Source organism: Podarcis cretensis (assembly GCF_951804945.1).
Source record: "Podarcis cretensis genome assembly, chromosome: 2".
In the NCBI taxonomy this organism is placed as follows: Eukaryota; Metazoa; Chordata; class Lepidosauria; order Squamata; family Lacertidae; genus Podarcis; species Podarcis cretensis.
In genome coordinates this window covers 6,552,210-6,573,258 of record NC_137171.1, presented here as the reverse complement: position 1 = coordinate 6,573,258, position 21,049 = coordinate 6,552,210, and the positions used below count along the sequence as shown (strand labels likewise).

Here is a 21,049-nt window from a genome sequence, read left to right as displayed (position 1 = left end):
GCGGCTCTGGCTCGCCAGAGCAGCGATGTCACGCTGGCCACGTGACCCGGAAGTGTCTCCAGACAACGCTGGCCCCTGGCCTCTTAAGTGAGATGGGCGCACAACCCCAGAGTCTGTCAAGACTGGCCCGTACGGGCAGGGGTACCTTTACCCTTTACCTTTAATACTTTTTAAAGTTGTGTTCTGAGGCCAAAGGAAAAGGACTGGACCCTGATAAAAATACCGTATTTTTCGCTCCACAAGGCACACCTGACCACATAAGGCACACCTGACCATAAGGCGCATCTAGTTTTTAGAGAAGGAAAACACACACAAAAACATTCTGAATCAAATGTTGTACTAAACTATTTAAAGCAGCAAAGCGGGCAGCTACTGTCCGCTTTGCTGCTTTAAAGCGAGCCTCAGAGGAGGGTAGGCAGGGGAACCATGGCTTAACTAAGTCCAGTTAATAATGCTGAGCCTGACTTTATATGCATCTCGAAGCCCTTGACATATATACATTATAGCGACAAGCCGAGAAAGGCCTCCTGCAGAGGAGGAGGGGAGGAGAAGGGAGGGAGCCATCAGAGCTCAATGGGGAAGATCCCAAGTTCAGTCCTTGAAAGCTTCTCCGGGTAGGGCTGAGGGTGTGTCTCCTGAAACCCAGGTGAGCCTCTGCCCATCACTGAAGACAAAACTGAGCCCAATGGGCTCACGGGTCCTGGTGGTACAGGGAAGGTCCCTCTGTTCCTGTTTAACTTAGCCCTTTCTTCAGAACCATGAGGACTACAATCTTAGTTTGTTTTAAAAGGGAACAGCTGTAACCTCAGTGGCTTTGCATGCAGAACACCACACATTCAATCCCCAGCCTCTCCAGGCCTGAAACTCTGGCAAACTGCTACCAGTCAGTGTTGACATTACTAAGCTAGATGGAGTAGTGGGTCCGACTCCTTATAGGGCAGCTTCCTAGGTTCCCATTTATGCTTCAGATCTGAGTGTGAGGCTTGCTGTCACGTTTAGTGTCGAGAGGGTAGTTCTTTGCACATCTGGAAGTTGACTGTTATGTACTGAAGTTCTCACCCTGGGCCAGCAGGGGGATACTGTAGATAGTTATGCAAATAAGGGATCGAAAGTGACGTTCAGTGATTGGATAGTTTTAGAAAATTGTTACAGTTCCGTTTTACTGGAGCTCTATATAAGCAGGCTGACTGAACCCTTCAGTTCAGTTCTGTCCTGACCTGTGAATAAACAAGAGCTGTTGAAGAATCGCTGTGTCGTCTGATATGTTCACCCATAACTTAACACTGGCGACGAAGGTGGGATCGATGGACATCAGAGCACAGCCAGATGTGGCCACCCTCTGAGCTGAGCTGAATCACTGAGCGAAATCACTGAACAGAACCAATTCATGGCAGGCAGAAATCTTGGGCGGCTTTGGTGCGTAGTGGTTGTGGAGCTTCTCTTTAATCATGTCCCACGGTGCTGCCTGGACTGCTACAGGCGCAACCAATGCTTGGGCTGTTTCAAACACCTCAGGCCCACAGAGGCTGAGGAATAGGCCCTGCATACGCTCCTGTGATACTTCCGTCAGCTCGTTGGCTTGGAGGTAGCAGTCGAACCGAGCGAGGTAGGAGTCCCATGATTCAGAGGCTGGCGCAAACGGCGGTAGAGGCACAAGTGAAGCCATGATTCCGATGCCGGCGTATTGAAATATTGAAATGGAAAGTGCTGAATTAAGGGAGGGAGGGATTCCCGTTGCAGCCAAAGGACTATCTGAGGCCACCACGAAAGAGCTGATCTTAAGCTTGAAACCAGGACTTGCTCTTTAACCATGCTGCTCCTCCAGTTGCCAATGCCATCCATGTAACCTGTGTGAACATCAAGCGTGGGTTGTGTCCAGGAACCTGGGAGGATTTCTTTCACGTGTCTGCATGTTTTCATCTTTAAATAAACAGCCCATGCAAGTTTCCAGCTCTTATGGCCATCGAGATAAGTCTGGCTGTCTCAGTGGAAATCTGGGGAGGCTGAGGTGGACTTTCCAGTGGTCAAAGTGTGGTTGTGTCTTCCTGCCCGGCATCTATTTCCTGCCCTCTTTCCCCCCTGCACCCCAGCACCCTGTTTCAAGCAAGCCACAGAGGAGGGAAGGAAGCGGAGCCATGGATCCTCTGCTCGCAACTGCAGTGGATTCCCTCCACTTTGAAGCAGCAAAGTGGGAGAGGAACTGCTTACACGAGTGAGCTCGGAGGGAGTCCGCCATTCGCGATGGCGCCAACCCGGAAGTCCGAATATAGCTCCACTTTTTGCTTGCTTTCTTGCCCTCTCTCTTTCTCCATTTACAAGAAGCCCATAAAAGTGTCTTTTTATATTCAGAACATAAGAAAAATGTTCGTGTGTTTGTGTGTAGATGTGTGTAGATGTGTGTAGATGTGTGTAGATGTGTGTAGATGTGTGTTTTCAAGTGCTCTGAGGTGACCTTGTCCAGCTGCTCTGCCCCCTTCTGGGTGGTACAGGTTGCCAACACCCGCAGACCCCGGGCATCCAGATGCCTGGCAAGGTGGTTCCCAAGGCCAGAGGAACAGCCGGTGATGAAGACATATTTCTCCGTCAGGTTCTCCACCGTCTGTCTCTCCTGGTACCATCGGCAAAGGAAGTAAAGCCCCAGCAGGGCAGCCAGGTAGAGCCACATGGCTGAAACCTGCAGGGAATAAGCTTGCAAGAGTGAGGGCACACAGGGACCTAGCAAGCCTTGGAGAAACCAAATCCCAACCCCTGGTCCACCATGAAGCTCACTGCTCTATTTAGCCTCCCTCGCAGTGTTATTGAGGGGAAGGAGAAATGAAGCAATGAGCTGCTTGCAGCAGAGGCAAGCTAAAACAAGTATAAACAATAGCTCTAGCTAGCTGCTTATTCACTGAACAACCAAATGAAGAGGAACAGAATGATCCTATAAATATCTAGAGATAAGCAACACTAAGCTCAGATATTGTGCAAGCCCAGCATTAGCATCCAACAGGTCATATGCCTTATTTTGCCATCACATATTGCACTTGCTCAAGGTCCAATCCCCAATTTGTTCTGTTTGTTAATTTTATTTTTCGAGTTTTCAGTTTTACAAAAGATCTGAAATGCAGTACATCTTCAGAAATAAAAACATAATTTGACTTCCCTCCTCCCCTTCTATTTCATCTTCTGGTTTCACTTTTATCACTGCATTTCCCCTATAGTTCCTTATAATTGTTACTGTCTAGTTTCCAAATAAGTTATTATTTAACTTCTTGTGTTGTGTTCTTCCTGCTAATGTAGTTAAATGTTTGCAAAGATTTTTTAAATAATCCACGTATTTCCCCCATTCTTTAGTGATTCTTTATTGACCTGATTTTTAAACACATATGACATATTTTGTCATGTGATGAACTGGAGAATACAATGAGAAGTACAAGATCAAGAGTTGTTTTTCCGATTTAAGCAAATCAATTGTGCGCATCAGGAAATATAGCTCCACTTTTTGTTTTCTTTCTTGCCCTCTCTCTTTCTCCATTTACAAGAAGCCCATAAAAGTGTCTTTTTATATTCAGAACATAAGAAAAATGTGTGTGTGTTTGTGTGCAGATGTGTGTACACACCACACACACACACACAGAAGGGCAAACGTACTTGTATTTCTCCTCTTTTTTCTGAATTTAATGAGCAAATATTCCATGTCCAGCCTAACTGGAAGCATCTGTTCCCTCCTAGTACCACTTAGAGGGCATCAGAGGCAGAAGCAGAGAAGAAATCTGAAATCTGAAACTGGTACATGCCCCCAGCCAATGGGAAAAGGCCTTCAACACTTCCGGACTGAAGGTTTAAAAATCCAAGCATTGGTTGTGTAACACAAAGGACACCAAGTTCAGGAACAACACCCCATCAACTGCCAGCAGTTGAAAGTTCTATAGAGGAGGTAAGAAACTCATAAAAATAATTGTTCAGTCTTTGATTTTCCATTGCTATGTTTAAAGGCATCTTCTGACATCTGTGCAAGGACCAAGGTTTGTGTTTGTCCTCCAGCATACCCTTACCGGGCAGTGATGATAAACCTATGGCTCAATGGCTGTGTTGCCTAATCTTGTACAGTCATACCTCGGGTTGAATGCACTTCGTGTTGAGCATGTTCGAGTTGTGCTCCGCGGCAACCCAGAAGTAATGGAGCTCATTACTTCCGGGTTTCGCCGCTTGCGCATGCGCAGATGCTCAAAATGACGTCGTGCGCATGCACAGAAGCAGCGAGAAGCGGCGTGTGCATGCGCAGATGTGCCATCACTAGTTACGTTTGATTCTAGATGCAAACGGGGCTCCAGAACGGATCCTGTTCATATCCAGAGGTACCACTGTATTGGCTTAATTTAATGTGTGCGCGTGTGCAGACACAAGTGAATGCGCAAAGCCTGAGGGAGAGGAAAGCAGACAGGGAAAATCCGGGGGGGGGGGGAGCTGAAGTGAACAGAGAGTGAAGAGTGGAGAGAAAAGGGTGGCCAGCCCTCAGCCAGAGGGTTATACTTTCCCTGGCAATAATCTGTACCTACAAACCTACAGAGTCTCTCCTGTGTCAATCAGAGTTGCTTGATCCATGATCCAGGGAAGAACGAAGATGCTTCTTGAGAGCTTAGAGTGAAGAGGGGGTCCCATTGGTGTTTGTGAGCTACCCAACATTAAAAAATGTGTGGGTTAAGTATTCTGCTCCAATGTTAACCTGCAGAGAAGGGAAAGTTCTTTTTGAATGAGTGAGTCTCATAGCACCTTTATGAAACATTTATTTACGTGTCATTAAGCACTTTCCTTCCATACATTTTTATTATGGATACTCCACAATAGAGACCTTGATTGAAAGCAACACAGGCCTGTGGATCCTGATGCTACTTCTAAATGAAAAAGGTTTTGGGAGATCTAATTGGGGATTCCTCACATATGTGTTTTTGACTATAACATTCTGCATGATTCATTTTCTCCATGGAGATTTTAGCTGCCCTGCTGTTGATGCCCAGCAGAGCCTTTGGCCCTTATACTCTGTCTGTTATCTTCCCTGCAGGTTTCAGCCATGTGGCTCTACCTGGCTGCCCTGCTGGGGCTTTACTTCCTTTGCCGATGGTACCAGGAGAGACAGACGGTGGAGAACCTGACGGAGAAATATGTCTTCATCACGGGGTGTGACTCTGGCTTTGGAAACCTACTTGCCAGGCAGCTGGATGCCCGGGGCCTGCAGGTGCTGGCAGCCTGTCTCACGCAGAAGGGGGCAGGGCAGCTGGACAAGGTCACCTCAGAGCGCTTGAAAACCACCATTCTGGATGTTACCAGCATAGAGAGTGTGGCGGCAGCGACGGAGTGGGTGAAAGAACAAGTGGGGAACAAAGGTAGCTTTTTGTTCTGTTGTTTCCATGCTCTGAATCAGGCCAGGCATTATCTGTATCATCATCTGCTTATCTTTACTCCACTTTCCCACAAAATGTGGCCAAAGTGACTCCCAATATATCAAATGAACGAGTGCTATTCAAAAAAGTTATTAGGAACAATTAATCCAGGCTTCTGGTTTCCAGCCGTGAGATATGGCTGCCTCCCAAGAGATCGAACCCTCAGTCTTGCCAGTAATTCAGGGTTAATATGAAGGTAATTAGCCCTGCTGCCCCCCCCCCCGGGGCAGCAATAAGTTGCAAAAGTAGCTGTTCTATTACAAAGGAATTTCAGAAATAGACTGGAAAGAGAAGCTGCTGAATTGCAACTTATTACCAAACTTAAAACCATGGAGAGACCTGGTCTGAACAAAGACATTGGATTCTTATCTCATTATACATGACAAAGCCATTTTTCACCTTCTCACTCCTTGCTTTTTCCTGTAAGACCTATTGCAGTCGTTAAGAGTCGTCAACAGGCTCATCACAGCTATCTGCCAATCACCCAATCCCACCACCCTTCTGAGTAATACCCCTCCCCACCTTCTCACTATATAGAAGGGTCTGGTGACTTCTGTTTCAGTGTATCTGAAGAAGTGTGCATGCACACGAAAGCTCATACCAAGAACTAACTTAGTTGGTCTTTAAGGTGCTACTGGAAGGAATTTTTTTATATTATAAAAGGTGAAAGTGAAGGTGAAGCTGGCATTTGGCAGGCCCCCCCTAGGGCCCGGGGGGTGGTGTGGACTCTGGAAAAAGCCGATCAACTGATAAATGATTGCTGAAAGTGAAATATACCCTATCATGTTGATTTTGTACAAAAAACTTTGGAATAACAGCTTCTTAAACAACTTGAGAGCTCACGGCGTCACTCATCTTCAAATGAAGCAGGGAAAAAAGTGTGAGACAATTTTCCCAGACATCCGGAACATGGGAAATCCTTCTGAATTTTTTTAAAAATTCGGAAAGTAATTTGGTTTTATTTGTTTGTATTGTGATTTAATTGGATTAATAATTTTTTTTTTTAAAAAAAAAGAAAGAATCCAAATATCAGTGAGTAAAATTTTACAAAAACTATGCAATCAGCTTAATTCAACCTCTATAAGAAGCTTCTAGGGTTGCCAACTGATCTGAAAGACATTTGCTTTGTGCCTTTGACAGCAGCTTATTCTGTGACATCAGCAGGTGAAACTCCTTGTGGTGTGAAGAGAAACATTGACACCTGATAATGTCCACAGATCAAGCTGCTCTTTAAAGCACATATATGAAAAGCCGTAAGTGATGGTACAAAATGGTAACTTTAACTGACAAGCAGGTGATGCTGGACTCTGAATTTTTCCTCCTAAGAGCAGCTGGGAGGAGCTGCAATCCACACCAGGAAAATGACTCAGAAGGAGGAGATATGTGTTCCCTTTCTTCAGAAATGCTGCCTGATTCAATCTAAAGATTAAGATAATTTCTCCACAGTGGCTGCTGAGACTGAGACAAGAAGGGAGATTATTGTACTATTGTTAATAAATGATATAAATCATTTATTAATGATACAAACCCCTCTTTCTTAGTTATTCCTCTCATCACCCTCTCATAAACACCCTCTCAGTGTTCCATATATGCTATATTCCACACGTATCATGTCTTATTAATTTTATCTTTTTCACTAGCAAAATCCCTATAAAATCTCCTAACCAACCTGTGCAAAACGTAGGCCCAAACTACAGACTCCATTCTCTGACAGCATGCAGAAAATCAGGTGGCTGCTGTGCAAATTGATTTTTTTAAAAAAATAAATATATTTATTCAAAGTTTAAGAATTACAAAGAGAAAAGAAGAAAAGATACAAAAAACAAAAAACAAAGAGTATAACAACATCAAAAAAATGAAAAAAATACACTCACTTAAAAAACAACAACAAAAGCAGATTAAACCTTTACAGAACTTTCCTCCTTAACTTATTTCCTTGACCTCCTCACACCTCCCATTTTTGTATTCTAGTTCAAATCGTTATTTCTGCAAATCCTTCCAACCTTATTTTCATTTAAACAATTTAATTTATTTATTTTTAAAAAAACCACTTTTACTTTGTACAATCTTAAATCTCATTCAAACCTATGTACCAATACTTATTCTTAAAACATTTTTCTAAGGTCGAAAACAATTCCCTTCCACGAATTTCCCGACTCTCATAAAAAGCAAAAAAGACAAAAAAGCAAATTATATTATATATCCTTTGAGTTTGCCATTTCCATTCCACCCATACCCCCTTCCCGGTTTCAGTCCCCACCATAAATCCATCAACTCAAAAAACCATTAGCCCGGAGATCTTACGTCCGAGGCCCTTAAATCTCTCTCATGTCCCCTCTGCCAGTCTTTTTGATAGTCCTTAATATTGAAAACCAAAACTCGGGGAGGCTCCAACCCTGCAGCTTCCACATTCCTTCCAGCCAAGCCTCCGTACTTAAAAGTAAAGCCTATGGGGTATTCCAAATCTTGTTTCATTCTCCCTTCAGATCCAAATGTCCCCAAAACTTCAGCTTCCAACTGAATCAAGTTTATAATCCTAGGGTCCTCTGGTCTCCCCATAAGGAGATCTCTCCATCTTTCACTTTCCAATTCAGGCCATGCTTCCATCTTCAGAATCTTCACAAAATTATTTCCCCTTATTGCTGACATGTCAAAGCTCAAATTACAGCTCTCCTTTCACACCTGCAGGGTTACGTCTCCCCCTTTCTTCTCTTCAGAGGCAACATAATTCTCCTTCTCCAATTCTGCTGTTTGTTCAGTTAAGTAAAATTCCTGTGCCGAGTTCCTATCAAATTCAATGATAGCACTCACGCTTGTGTCCAAAGTTGTGACGTTTGTAGTCAAAACACCAATTTGACCTTGCATCTTTCCCAAGAGAAAAAATGTCCTATTCAGTTCAAACTGGATTTTCTTTCCAAGAGCCATTCTCTGCAGTATTCCAAAGCTCCCTCTAGGGGAATTTAGATTTCTTTTTACTCATTCAGAACAGATCCAAAAGTCCAGTTAAATTGTAACAGTCCTTCCTTCTTTCCGAAAGCAAACTTGTAACAAATGTAGACAACAGAAACAAAGTCCTCTTTTTGCGTCTTGACAGCTAACTTGACAGCTGTCAAATTGTTCTATAGTTCCTCAACGGGCTCTCAAGGACCACTCCCGGGTCCGGGGGGGGGTGGCCCATCAATTCCCAAATTTAGCTCTTATCTTGCAGGCTCCCCTGCTTCCAGATAAAGTTTCTTATAGTGTCAATCCGTAGAATTAAAGTCCTTTAAAAAAAGGGAAAACTCTCCACGACCTTAGTTGACAGGTTCTTTGCTTTAAATTATTTACAGAAAGGGGAGGCGGACTTCCTGTTTGGACCTTCCCCGATCGTACCGAATTTAAATATATATATTTTTTTATAAAATCCAATTTCCGTACTTCTCACGGGTTGTTGTTTGAAATCCGAGTGTCCACAAAAAGAAGTCAGTGCTCTCTGGCAACGGCTGTGCGGCTTCACTCTGCGAAAATAGCATTCGTTTCGAGACACCACACCACTCACCCCACGTCCCTTCGGAGCCCCCGAAAAGGGGTTTCCATGTGGGTAGGGGGGGCACTCTTGGTGTGAGCCGAATCCCACGTTCCCAGGCTTCCTCCGCCTGGGATTTTTGAAGGGTCTCCGCCTTCGCCGCGGCGGCACGACCCGATTTTAGCGGAGCCGGTTCCTCTGAGTCAGAGGAATTCCGCCATTGCCAATGGCGCTAACCCGGAAGTCCTGCTGCTGTGAAAATTGATGCCCAGGGCTCCATACTATCCTCCACTTCAGTGCTGTGCTCATTTGACAGAGGGCAATGACAGAAGTTGCAAGAGTGTCTGTGCATGGATCCTAAGCACTAAGTGAGCAAAAGATGTGTGGGATAGAAGCTAAGATGGGTGCCTTGACTTAACAGCGTCATCTTTGGCATATAGTGCATAGTACACACACACACAGCACTCACAAGAATGCAGATATACCCACATTTCCAAAGAATTGTGTATATCCAATAATTAAGGCAGGTGGGAACCTGGAACAATAAGAATAATTTTTTCTTCTCACACAGGGCTCTGGGGTTTGGTGAACAATGCAGCCATTGCTGCCCCATCAGCTCCCAGTGAGTGGCTGACCAAAGATGGCATTGCAAGGATGATTGACGTCAACTTTCTTGGGATGTTTGACATGACGCTACACATGCTGCCCCTGGTGAGAAGAGCCAGAGGGAGGGTGGTCAACATGTCCAGTATAATGGGGCGATTGGCATGCTTTGCAGTACCCTATACCGCATCCAAGTACGGCGTGGAAGCCTTCTCTGACATCCTGAGGTAAACATGATAGTTCTGTATCTTCCTCTTTTTCCTTGCTTTAGTGGGATGTCTGCTTCTCCAGCTAAGTTTCAAGCAGAGGACAGCAATGAATAAAGAGCAGGTGCTGGGACATGTGGACTGCACCAGAGACTTACCAAGTAATCAGCAGGGGTTTGCACACCTAAGTCAGCTCTTTTTCCTGAGGAAACAATTTAATGTACCAGCAAGAGTTGTAAGCACCAACCTCCTGGTGGCTGACTCTGAATATGCCTGATGCCGGGTCATAGACAATGCCCTGGTGCCTCAAGACAGAAGAAGACAGGAAGCTGCATTTCACCACATCTCCCTCTCTTCCTCCTCCTCCTCCTCCTTCTTCTTCTTCTTCTTCTTCTTCTTCTTCTTCCTCTTCCTCTTCCTCTTCCTCTTCCTCTTCTTGTTCTTCTTCTTCTTTAAGGAAAGATGTTCTATTCCATGGAAGCCAAATCATGATATTCCTTATTATTCTGGTTCAGTAAGAAGACGTGTTTCTTGATTTTTCCTCCTCAATTCAGGCGAGAGATTCATCCTTTCGGGGTCCGAGTCAGCATTATTGAACCCGGTTGTTTCAAAACACCCATTCAGTCAAAGACGGTAGAGAGCTACAAGAATGCATGGAGCCAAGCCCCTTCTGACATCAAGGAAGCCTATGGGCAGCGCTACTTTGAGCGCGGTGAGTAGAAATGGGCGGGGGAAAGAATTCAGTTTGGTTTGCAATGTGCGAAAGCACACAACTATTATAACGGCAAAGCCTGAAATTAAAGCACGTGCTGATAAGTCACACTGTTGCAGTGGAACACACACACACAGAGAGAGAGAGAGAGAGAGAGAGAGAGAGAGAGAGAGAGAGAGACCATGAGACCCAGCAGGCTAAATTGGGGCCCCAAAAAAAATTTAAAGGGAAAAAACCTAGATGGACATTTCCAAAATATAAGATAAAAAACTAATAAAATAAAATAGTACAATAAAATATTTTGTTATGTGCAAATGGCTTTAGATACCTGTTAGGTCCATAAATTACCATATAGAATATATTCAACACAAAAAACAGTGACAATTTGTTGTTGACAAAGGACAACTGGACATATAAAGGGCCCCAATATCTTCAGTAGCCTAGGGCCTCATCAAGCCTAAATCCGGCCCTGCCCGAGACAGAGACAGAGCCTGGGTTGCCTGCCCCTGAACCCGGCGTATGGCAAGCCTCACCTACATACAACTCTCAAGCCCCACCTACAGCCTGAAACACAGATTGACCATGTCTAATCCTCTGTTGAAAAAGGTTCCGTCTTAAAGCAACAGAAAATGCTCCCAATGCTCCTCCTTAGATTTAGACCTCCTAGGCAGAGAAATCCAGAAGCTAGCCTATCCCTTCAGAAACCAAAATATTTACGCTATTTAGGGCAGCATAGATATCAAATCAATAAATGCAAAATAAATACATACATGTTTTTGCATCACTAAGTTTTCTTTTCTTTCCTCTATCCCACACACAGGTCTCAAATTATTAAAATTCTGCCACTTCACCGGCAGCAGCAACTTTCAACTGGTCACAGACTCTATAGAACATGCCCTGACCTCCTGCTCCCCTCGCATCCGCTACTGTCCAGGCTGGGATGCCAAACTCTTATACGTTCTTCTCTCTTACTTGCCAGCCTCCATTCTTGACTTCCTGTGGAGATGCATCTGGCCCAAACCAGCACAAGCCGTGTAGAAGATGCTGAAAAAACATGTCAGTTCTGCAAATGAGCCAAGGAAGTCTTGGCACTATTAACGATGTTCCGTTGTTTCTCTTTTCTGAAGTTCTAAACCAGTGGTTCTGATACTTTTCTTCCCACAGACAACTTGAGAATTGCTGAAGGTCTTGCTTGACCATGGTAGGGTGCTCAGCGATTTTTAATTGTAGTTTATTTCTACTTTTATATCTTTATATATACCATGTATTTTATTGCATTACAATTGGAATTCTAGAGTAGAAGTCTATTAAAATGTTGATCTGTTGCAATGTAATGTCCTACTCAGTGAGGATTTCTCTCACACCACACAGATGCACCACTGAAAAACTGGTTTGATGTGGCATTTGGCCTGTAGTTCCAGGAAACAAATTAATACCTTTGGTGGATCCCCAAAGTACACTGAGTTAAAGGCAGGATCATGATATTATCTCAGGGTTAACCTCAGTGTCCCAATGACTTTCTCATGAATGAGTTTGGCTGCAAGGCAGTGGAGGTTGAGAACCAGAGTTTTCCTTCTCCAGAACTGGCTACCTTCCCTTTTGGAAATGCGTGGGGCCCTGTCTCAGTTCTGGCAGCAACAACCAGGGTCGCCCAGAGTCACTGGGGAAATAATATGTCTTTGTTTAGCTCCATGAGTAAGGAAAAGGGGCTGGATTCTGAGCACCATGTGGGTGGGGTGGGCCCAGGGATTCTGAAGGAAGTGCCCCCAGATCTAGCCTGGTGGCAAGATTCCCTGGGGCAGGAGATGTCCAGGGAAGAGATTCCCCATGTGCCAGAGAGGAAGCAGCTGGAGAAATTGTCTAGGAGTGAGAGACTGGAGGCCCTGACCCACTACCCAGAAGGAACGGGAGCAGAATACTGGACCCAACATGGACTGAGAACTGTGTTCAATGTACTCAAGGATAAGAATTCTGGGAAAACCTAGGCAGGCTACCTCAAAGCAGGAGGAGAGAGGTGAAAGCTAAGAGAATACAGAAGGTGTGGGTTGGTTGGTTGGTTGGTTGGTTGGTTGGTTGGTTGGTTGGATGGTCATTCATCATAACCTCCAATCCCCTACACTCATCCTTCTGAACTTTTGCAAGTTACATTCCTATGAACACCTTTATGATGTATGAACAGACCCCAGTTAAGAAACTTGGGCTGCAGCAAGATTAGCATCTGTCGTCTTCACAGAAAAGATCTGGGGCATTCCAGGTACATGGGATGTGGTGGAGGCTGGTCCACTAGGTCTACTGGAAGCATGATCTACCAAGTCTTTCCCCATCCACCATACAAATGATTGGACATCTTTGTTCTATCCCTACATATGTCAGAATAGAGGGAAAGGGTCGAACAAATTCAAGCCACTTTCCTTTGCAAGATCCTTGGTGCCCCTAAATGCATAAGTTATCTAACCTTAGTTGCCAAAACCGGTCAACATCAACAAACTTGGTAGGTTTGATAATAGGGCCCATGGACTGGAAGGGGGAAGTCTGAAGACTCAGAGAAATCTCTAAATGTGGATATGGATTTCGTATTGTTATAATCTTGTAAAATTCAAATAAAAATTATTTCAGAAGAAGAAGAAGAAGAAGAAGAAGAAGAAGAAGAAGAAGAAGAGACAATTATTGTTCCAGGTTCCCACCTAGCATAACATTTGGATGTATGCTAGATTTTGGAAGTGTGGATGTAGTATTATTCTTGTGGTTTATATTTTGGTTGATATGTATTCTAGGATTTGTTAAAGTTGCAAAACAACGAAGCACAGGATGAAACAAGAGAGAAATTTCTGGAACAACATTGGGATATCAGCTCCACCCAAGGCATGAAGAATAACAGCAACAACTGAGGTGGGGAGACATAACATCTTACAAGGACCGGAAGAAACACCACAGGAAGAAGAATTCCCACACACAGGAAGAACAAGGATGTAGTTTGAGTTCCTCACTTGTAGTTTCATAAATCATTTAACGTGTCAACACGAATAGAAGTTATTAATATTGCAGTTGTTGTATAAGGGATTATTATTATGACTGGAATGTAATGGAAATTAATAAGATTTTGGAAGGCAGAAATAAAGAAAATAATAGAATCATCAAATTTAGCACACAGGGGGCCACTTTATCTAAATTATATAATTCAGCATTGGAACCATTGGTATTAATAATTGTATTATAATTGGTATTGTTATAATGAGGCAATTATTGGATTGTAATTGAAAAAGCCACTTCCGTGCTGGCAAAGGAGGTGGGGTTGCGGGCTTCACACCCCTCCCCCCCACACACGGGGGCTGGCTCCAGCCCCTGCGAGAACAAGGGAATCCCCGTTCACCTCACTCATCTCACTTAACCCGGCTTCAGCCAAGGCCCCTCCTCTTTCCTCCGCTATACCTGGAACGTTTTTACCAGTGTTTTGCTTCGCCGTTCTTCCGTGATCTGTCCCGTTCGCATCCCGGCCACGTGGGACGGAGCAGTCGCCGACAACGGTCGAAGAGTCGCTGCATTAGGAGCCTATTTTATGGATCAAAGCGGAAATCACTGGGGGGGGTTTAAGTTGCAGGTTTTCATTCATAATTGCCCACCCGCCAGCACCCAGATTCTGGAGGTTCGAGTGACCTCGTCGCACCGGACGCTGCTCACCGAGGCTGATTTCAATGCAACCGCCTCCTCCGCGAGTCGGGAGCTAGTGTCCGAATTTCACGGGTATTTTCCAGTAGTTTCCCTGCAGTCTGGGAACTTCAACTCCTCTCCATGGAGTGGTAACTTATAAGGGGGCATGGTTTTGGTTGCATGAGCTGTGACGGGAGCGGGGGAAAGAGCAGCCCCCTGAGGTTTGGGGGTTTTAGCCAGCATAATCATTTTTGAAGGTTGCCGTGGTAGCTTGAGCAGCATTGCATTGTGGTAGCCCACGTGGTCGGAGGTTTCCTTCCCTTGAACTGCGGCCATCTTAGGTGAGGCAGCAGCTGCCTGCCGATTAACTTTTCATAAAATTTGCTAACTGTGTGCGGGGCAAAGATTAATAATTTTATTGGTAGCTGAGAGGACGCAGGAGTCAGCAGTACCAAAGGGTTTTAGTCACATATTTTATTAAACTGCAGTCTGAATTGAAGCGGTCGCTTGTGTGTGTTGCCGGTTGTTGGTCGCCGCTACACAGCGTCGCTAGGCTACCCGAACCCACGTGGTGCAGGCAGGCTTTGTTTTCGGTGGCCACCTAGGGAGAGGCAATCGGCGAGCATAATTAGCAATTCATTCGGGGTTGAAATTTATCTGGTTATTTGAATTTATTCGCGTTACGGCGCGCCTTGGGGGGGAATGTCCCCCGTTTAAAATCCCTATAGCCACGCTGTTGCCAAGACAACATCTGCCGGCGCCGCCATTTTAAGTGAGCCCACGTGATCCGCCATTTTAGGTGAGGCATGGCCTGGCCAGCATCACATCTCAGCGGCAATTTTAAGCTGCCGGGTGCTGGGAACGGCTAAGGCGTTTCATTATAGCCTCTCGTGCTAAGAGGGTGGCCGTTACCTTCATATAAAGCCACTGCCTTCAAAATAAAACCACTGCCTGTGCAGGCAGAGCTTTCTCTGTGCTGGTGGGCTGCTACCCTGTAGCCCCATCGGAAGGATTATTTTGTGACTTGCTTGGGTCCAATTTGGGTTCCTCAGGCGGCAGAGCTCCTCCTGGGGGAGCCAACAATACTAATTCTCATCAGGACATAGGTATGCCTAGTCTCTTTCAGGATTCATCACAGCAGCTCACGACAGTGGAGGGGGACTCTGGATCGTCTGACGAGGAGGAACAACAGGGACGCCAAGACACCCCGGCCACGGTCCAAATGGTTGCCGATGCTGTTCAGCAGGGTGGAAAAAGGAAGTCCAAGAGGAAGCACACTGCGAAAAAAGGCAAGAAGAGCAGGAAGTCGGACTCCAAGGATGAGTCAGGTACCTCCGCTTCAGATTCAGATAGTGACGCTCCCATGGAGGATTACTAGAGCCAGCGCGAGGATATTTCTGGGCTCCCTTTGTGGGTGCATGAAAGGACGGCTAATTCCCACCAGAAGTCCTTTAACGGGTCCCTGGAATGGAAAGAGGGGGGTGTTGGTGGAAGATGTAAAACCATCCACCAGTGTGTCCACTGATTTTATACTAGGCAATCATTTATCTAAGAAGAAGAGGACTAAAATACTCAACGGGGATTACATTGACATATTCACTCTCCTCCCCCCGACTAAGATGACTGGTAAAGGGGAGAAAAAACGTAATTATGGGAAACGGAGATATAGGACCCCCCCCCCCCCCGGGCGGAACACACTTTCGATAATTGGTTAGATGGTTACCAGGTCTTTATGGGTGTAGTTTCCATGGCTTATCATAAGCGGGCTATGCATCTTATAGCACACATGGCACACGTGAGACGGGCCTTCACAATAGCAGGGGAGAATGCTGCCTTATCTTATGACGAGGATTTTCGTAGAAATGCGTCACTTCTGCCATCCACTTGCTGGGAACTGAGGGACCAGAACTATTGGATGGATCATGTAGGTCCATATGTTGAAAAGAAATCTCAGGATTCTCCTAAAAAGGGAAAGGTGGAGCCTAAGCGGCGTCGACAATGCTGGGACTTCAACAGGGGGGTCTGTTCCTGACCGGCTTGTAAGTATGCCCACGAATGCGAAAGGTGCCTCGGTAGTCACCCGGGCTCTGCCTGCATTAAAGGAAGGCAGCCCTTTCGGGGCAGCAGGGGGTACTCTCACCAAGGCCCCAGGGGTACCTCCGGACACCCACAGGGAAATGCAGGGAACCGCCAATAATGTCGCCCTTGACCTAGTGTTCTCACCTATCAAATTACACCCGTTAAAAACCCTATTAGAATCATACCCCAATAAAACAGCAGTGGCCTATCTCTGGGAAGGGTTCTCCACAGGTTATAGAATTCCGGTCTCCTTCCCACCCAACCCGGGCGATCCTCCCAACCAAAAATCAGTGCGGGAAATGCCTGACATAGCCAGAAAGCCTGCAATTAAAGCATGTGCTAATAAGTCACACTGTTGCAGTGGAACACACACACAGAGAGAGAGAGGGGGGGGAGACCATGAGACCCAGCAGGCTAAATTGCTGGTTTCCAAATCCATAGCTAAACACACTATTGCTTAGGGTCCCACTCTCTTGGGGCCCCAAAAAAAATTTAAAGGGAAAAAACCTAGATGGACATTTCCAAAATATAAGATAAAAAACTAATAAAATAAAATACTACAATAAAATACTTATTTTGTTATGTGCAAATGACTTTAGATACCTGTTAGGTCCATAAATTACCATATAGAATATATTCAACACAAAAAACAGTGACAATTTGTTGTTGACAAAGGACAACTGGACATATAAAGGGCCCCAATATCTTCAGTAGCCTAGGGCCTCATCAAGCCTAAATCCGGCCCTGCCCGAGACAGAGACAGAGCCTGGGTTGCCTGCCCCTGAACCCGGCGTATGGCAAGCCTCACCTACATACAACCTACATACAACTCTCAAGCCCCACCTACAGCCTGAAACACAGATTGACCATGTCTAATCCTCTGTTGAAAAAGGTTCCGTCTTAAAGCAACAGAAAATGCTCCCAATGCTCCTCCTTAGATTTAGACCTCCTAGGCAGAGAAATCCAGAAGCTAACCTATCCCTTCAGAAACCAAAATATTTAGGCTATTTAGGGCAGCATAGATGTCAAATCAATAAATGCAAAATAAATACATACATGTTTTTGCATCACTAAGTTTTCTTTTCTTTCCTCTATCCCACACATAGGTCTCAAATTATTAAAATTCTGCCACTTCACCGGCAGCAGCAACTTTCAACCGGTCACGGACTCTATAGAACATGCCCTGACCTCCTGCTCCCCTCGCATCCGCTACTGTCCAGGCTGGGATGCCAAACTCTTATACGTTCCTCTCTCTTACTTGCCAGCCTCCATTCTTGATTCCTGTGGAGATGCATCTGGCCCAAATCAGCACAAGCCGTGTAGAAGATGCTGAAGAAACATGTCAGTTCTCCAAATGAACCAAGGAAGTCTTTGCACTGTTAACGATGTTCCGTTGTTTCACTTTTCTGAAGTTCTAAACCAGTGGTTCTGATACTTTTCTTCCCACGGACCACTTGAGAATTGCTGAAGGTCTTGCTTGACCATGGTAGGGTGCTCAGCGATTTTTTGGATCTGATGATCTGATGATTCCTTTACACTGACACGAATGTAAATTGTATAAGCTAAGTAACTTGTACTAAACAGCAGACAGCGAGGCAATTCATGTGTCTGGTGGAAACCAAACTGCAGTACAATGGAAGCAGCTTTCTTCCTCCCACTTAAAGAAATAAAAGACAGAGAGAAACCAAAACTGACAGGTCTGTTCACGCCTAGCTTTTAGTGCGCCACTTTGTTTTCCTTCTGAAAAGCTTTTTGCCTTACTAACTGGATATCAACAGGCACAACTCTGCCCCAATCCAATATGAAAACAAAGCTTCCTCCTCCCGATCATAAATCTTTCGACAGAACCTGCCAAGATGGCGACTCCCTTTTTATTACTGCGCCATTCCAAGAGCCCTTCCTCTTTTCTCAATCTCCATAAGTCAAACTTTTGGTTAGTATTTCATCTCCACACAGTTTTTAATCATACTGCTTAGGTCAGTTATGCGACGGTTCTTTCTTGGTTGGGGAGGGGTTATTGGTTAATCACATAGAAGAAAAGAAAAAAAGTCCCCCCCATCCAGTCCCGCTCCGGCATACTAAACCTTTGATGTATCTTCTTCATGTTATATTCCGTCAAATCCAACCCGTCGCTCCTTTTGCAGAGGTCACTTCAATTAGCAGTCTTCACTCCCGTTCTTCACTTGAAATATGTGCATTTGCTTCTTTTCTAATTGTTTATTTCAAGTTGCTGCAGCCAGTGCGCGATCAGAGACAGCGTCTGGAAGAGCCAGACCCCCACAAGGGGTTTGTGCCTAGTGCCCTCACCCCCTGCTTTCAGAACCGGGGGTGATTTATGGCCACAGCAGGCAAGGCAGTGTTCCCCGTGTCCTTGGGGCAACAACGGAGGCTGCATACTCCCATATCAGCCTCTTAATTACCTCGTGTGAGCCGGAGATATGGTATTGTCGGCCATCTTCCAATGCACCCCTGGTGGCCCCCCCACCCCAATAGATCTTGCTCCCTGATTAGGTTTCTAGGCGAGCTCCAAAGCCCAGCACAGATCAGACATGGACCTGTCTTTCTAGCTTCTCCTGCTTTCTAGCTCAGCTACACCCCTGTTCTCTATCTACTGGCCAGGTGAGGAGGGGGGGAGGACACCATCACTTAGTTGTAGCTTTTGCAGGACGGCTCATTCTTTTGGGATAATGATCATGCTGCTTAAGTATCCAGCCATGGCCAATGTCTTACAATTGCCTAGACAAAGGGAATGGTTTGGAAAACTTGTTCTCATGCTTTCTACTCCCACTGATACAGAAGCCCAAGAACTGGAAGGGGCCCAGGGCATCATGCAGTCTGACCCCCTCAAACCTACATCAATATTCACTGGATTGATTTCTGTTCGGGTTAAGAATTTTGCTTCAGGATGAGAACTGAAATCACGCGGTGGCGGCACAGTGGCAGCAGGAGGACCCATTAGCTAAAGTGGTGCTTCAGGTTAAGAACAGTTTCAGGTTAAGAACGGACCTCTGGAAGGAATTAAGTTCTTAACCAGAGATACCACTGTATGTCACTATATAGTGGATGTTTTTGATGTCTATAAAAAACACTGGAGCGATCCTACCACAATTTATTTTCTTTAATAAATGTGAATACTCATTCACTATAAATGTGAATACTCATTACTATTAGCCCTCTTTGCTTCCACGAAAATATAATTCCAATTTTCTTGATCAATCTTGGATTGAACCTTCCTATGTTTCAAAGTACTATCTAATTATGAATGGTGGATCTATAATAGTAAGTTGCCTCTTGGTTCTTTACTTTGTTGTTTTGTATGTTTTGATTATTCTATAGTCGCTATTTTAAAACAACAACAACCCTATATTGCTTGAGCTGGTTTAGGCCAAATGTGGCTCATCACGAAGTCAGCGATGGACGTTGGAAAGTAAGAGGCAGGAATGTACAAGAACTTTGCATCCCAGCCTGGAGAGTAGCGAGTGCGAGGGGAGCAGGATGTCAGGGCATGTTCTATGCAGTCGGTGACCAGGTGAAGGTTGTCGCTGCCAGCCTTTTGGAAATATTCGCTTATTTTGCAACCTGTTTGTGAGAAACATGTAGCAAAAGAAACATTATCCTTGCAACAGCCTAGGTGGCACCTAGAATCTTTTGGAAGCTGAAGGTGTAGATTGGGTACATAAAAATGATGTACCAATGGTATCTAACTCCAGTGAAATTATTTAGACTGTATAAAGGTGTTTGAAATGTTTGTTGGAAGTGTGAAAAATATGCAGACCCATTTTGTCATGCTTGGTGGACTTGTAAAAATGCCAAGAAATATTGGATTCAAATACATACATGGATGCAGAACATTTTAAAGTTTCACATTCAATTGATGTCAGAACTTTTCCAGCTAGGAATAATGGATAGACAATTAGAAAAAGACTGCAGAACATTATTTCAATACATGATCACAGTGGCAATACTCTTCTATGCACAAAGATTGAAAGATTCTCCGCTTTTACCACAGCTGCAACAGTGTGAGCTCTGACTGCAGTAAGCAAGTACACTGGTACTGTGAGGGGCAACGTTTGGCTAAACGACCTCTGAAAAGGCTTGGAAGGAAGCTCAAGCCAAAGAAACTTCGGCAGTGTCTTTTTGGAGTCCCGGCACCCCTCGCCAAAAGAATAAAAGGCTGAGGTGGGGGGGGAAATCCAGGCACAGAGAAGAACATCAAACAGACCGGTGAAAAGCCTCACATCACTGAAGCAGCGACAAGATGGTAAAATCTCTATTTCTATATTAAAATAAACGTAAAGTGGTAGCAGTAACAATAAAACCTAAAAGGAAATAAGACGGGGGGGGAAGGAAACTCGGGGGGGAACCCCTCAAGAAGCGAGTAAACCCAAAACAAAATAAGGAGTAAAAATAGCGGAGGGGAAGTAATGCTACCACAAAAGTAAAGGGAAGACAGAAGAGCAGAAAAAAATATATGGAGAGAGTGTAAAGAAATCACTCAGATTGCAATTAAACTATTTTAAAGCAAAAACTAAAATGCTGACAAAGAACTTAACTGAAGAGTCAAGAAACCTGTTAGAGTTAAAAACTGGAATTAAGGTGGTGAAAAAGGTGAAATATCTGGGCATTTGGGTCTCCGCGAAAAATATAAACTTAGTAGAAGATAATTATACAAGGACCTGGAAAGAGATTAAAAAAGACCTGGACACCTGGAGTAGGTTAAGACTTTCGTGGTCGGGTAGAATGGCCGCAGTCAAAATGAATATTCTCCCAAGGTTGCTGTTCTTATTTCAGAACATTCCGGTGATCAGGGGTACGACATCATTTAAAGACTGGCAGAGAACCCTGTCCAGATTTATTTGGCAGGGCAAGAGAG

General features: G+C 44.8%; 4 protein-coding genes across 6 annotated transcripts in view; 1 reads left to right on the top strand and 3 right to left on the bottom strand.

Moving 5' to 3' along the window:
* The window catches only part of LOC307210720 (retinol dehydrogenase 7-like), a 149,893-nt gene that overhangs the window by 20,989 nt on the left and 107,855 nt on the right, over positions 1–21,049 (bottom strand). The window contains exon 1 of one of the 2 annotated variants that reach the window (XM_079966875.1): positions 4,550–4,683. The exons of the other annotated variant lie outside the window; for it this stretch is intronic. The gene's annotated coding sequence lies outside the window, so the exon portion shown is untranslated. Of the gene's footprint in view, positions 1–4,549; positions 4,684–21,049 lie in introns of those variants that run through there. 2 annotated transcript variants of the gene reach the window in all.
* On the top strand, positions 3,762–17,866 carry LOC307210715 (17-beta-hydroxysteroid dehydrogenase type 6-like). Of its 2 annotated transcripts, none has more exons than XM_079966866.1 (5): positions 3,762–3,919; positions 5,045–5,366; positions 9,500–9,758; positions 10,292–10,449; positions 17,283–17,866. In XM_079966866.1, the coding sequence occupies exons 2-5, from the start codon at positions 5,054–5,056 to the stop codon at positions 17,507–17,509; spliced, it is 957 nt and encodes a 318-aa protein (XP_079822992.1). In that variant the 5' UTR covers positions 3,762–3,919; positions 5,045–5,053; the 3' UTR covers positions 17,510–17,866. The 2 variants fall into 2 exon arrangements, with proteins under 2 accessions (XP_079822992.1, XP_079822993.1); XM_079966867.1 differs by lacking the exon at positions 17,283–17,866 and adding an exon at positions 11,270–11,778.
* The window catches only part of LOC307210722 (17-beta-hydroxysteroid dehydrogenase type 6-like), a 110,384-nt gene continuing 93,913 nt past the window's right edge, over positions 4,579–21,049 (bottom strand). Inside the window, exon 2 of the mRNA XM_079966884.1 lies at positions 4,579–4,708. Coding sequence (XP_079823010.1) covers positions 4,704–4,708 — 5 coding nt within the window. The 3' untranslated portion in view covers positions 4,579–4,703. The remainder of the gene's footprint in view (positions 4,709–21,049) is intronic.
* Positions 17,977–21,049, bottom strand: part of LOC307210757 (17-beta-hydroxysteroid dehydrogenase type 6-like) — a 32,991-nt gene continuing 29,918 nt past the window's right edge. The window contains exon 3 of the mRNA XM_079966945.1: positions 17,977–19,755. Within this exon, the coding sequence (XP_079823071.1) occupies positions 19,538–19,755 (218 nt within the window). The 3' untranslated portion in view covers positions 17,977–19,537. The remainder of the gene's footprint in view (positions 19,756–21,049) is intronic.

Coding starts and splice junctions, on each gene's coding strand:
- LOC307210715 (XM_079966866.1), top strand. CDS start 5,054: ATGTGGCTCTACCTGGCTGCCCTGCTGGGGCTTTACTTCCTTTGCCGA. Junction 9,759..10,291: donor GCCTTCTCTGACATCCTGAG/GTAAACATGATA, acceptor TCCTCAATTCAG/GCGAGAGATTCATCCTTTCG. Junction 10,450..17,282: donor GCAGCGCTACTTTGAGCGCG/GTGAGTAGAAAT, acceptor TCCCACACATAG/GTCTCAAATTATTAAAATTC.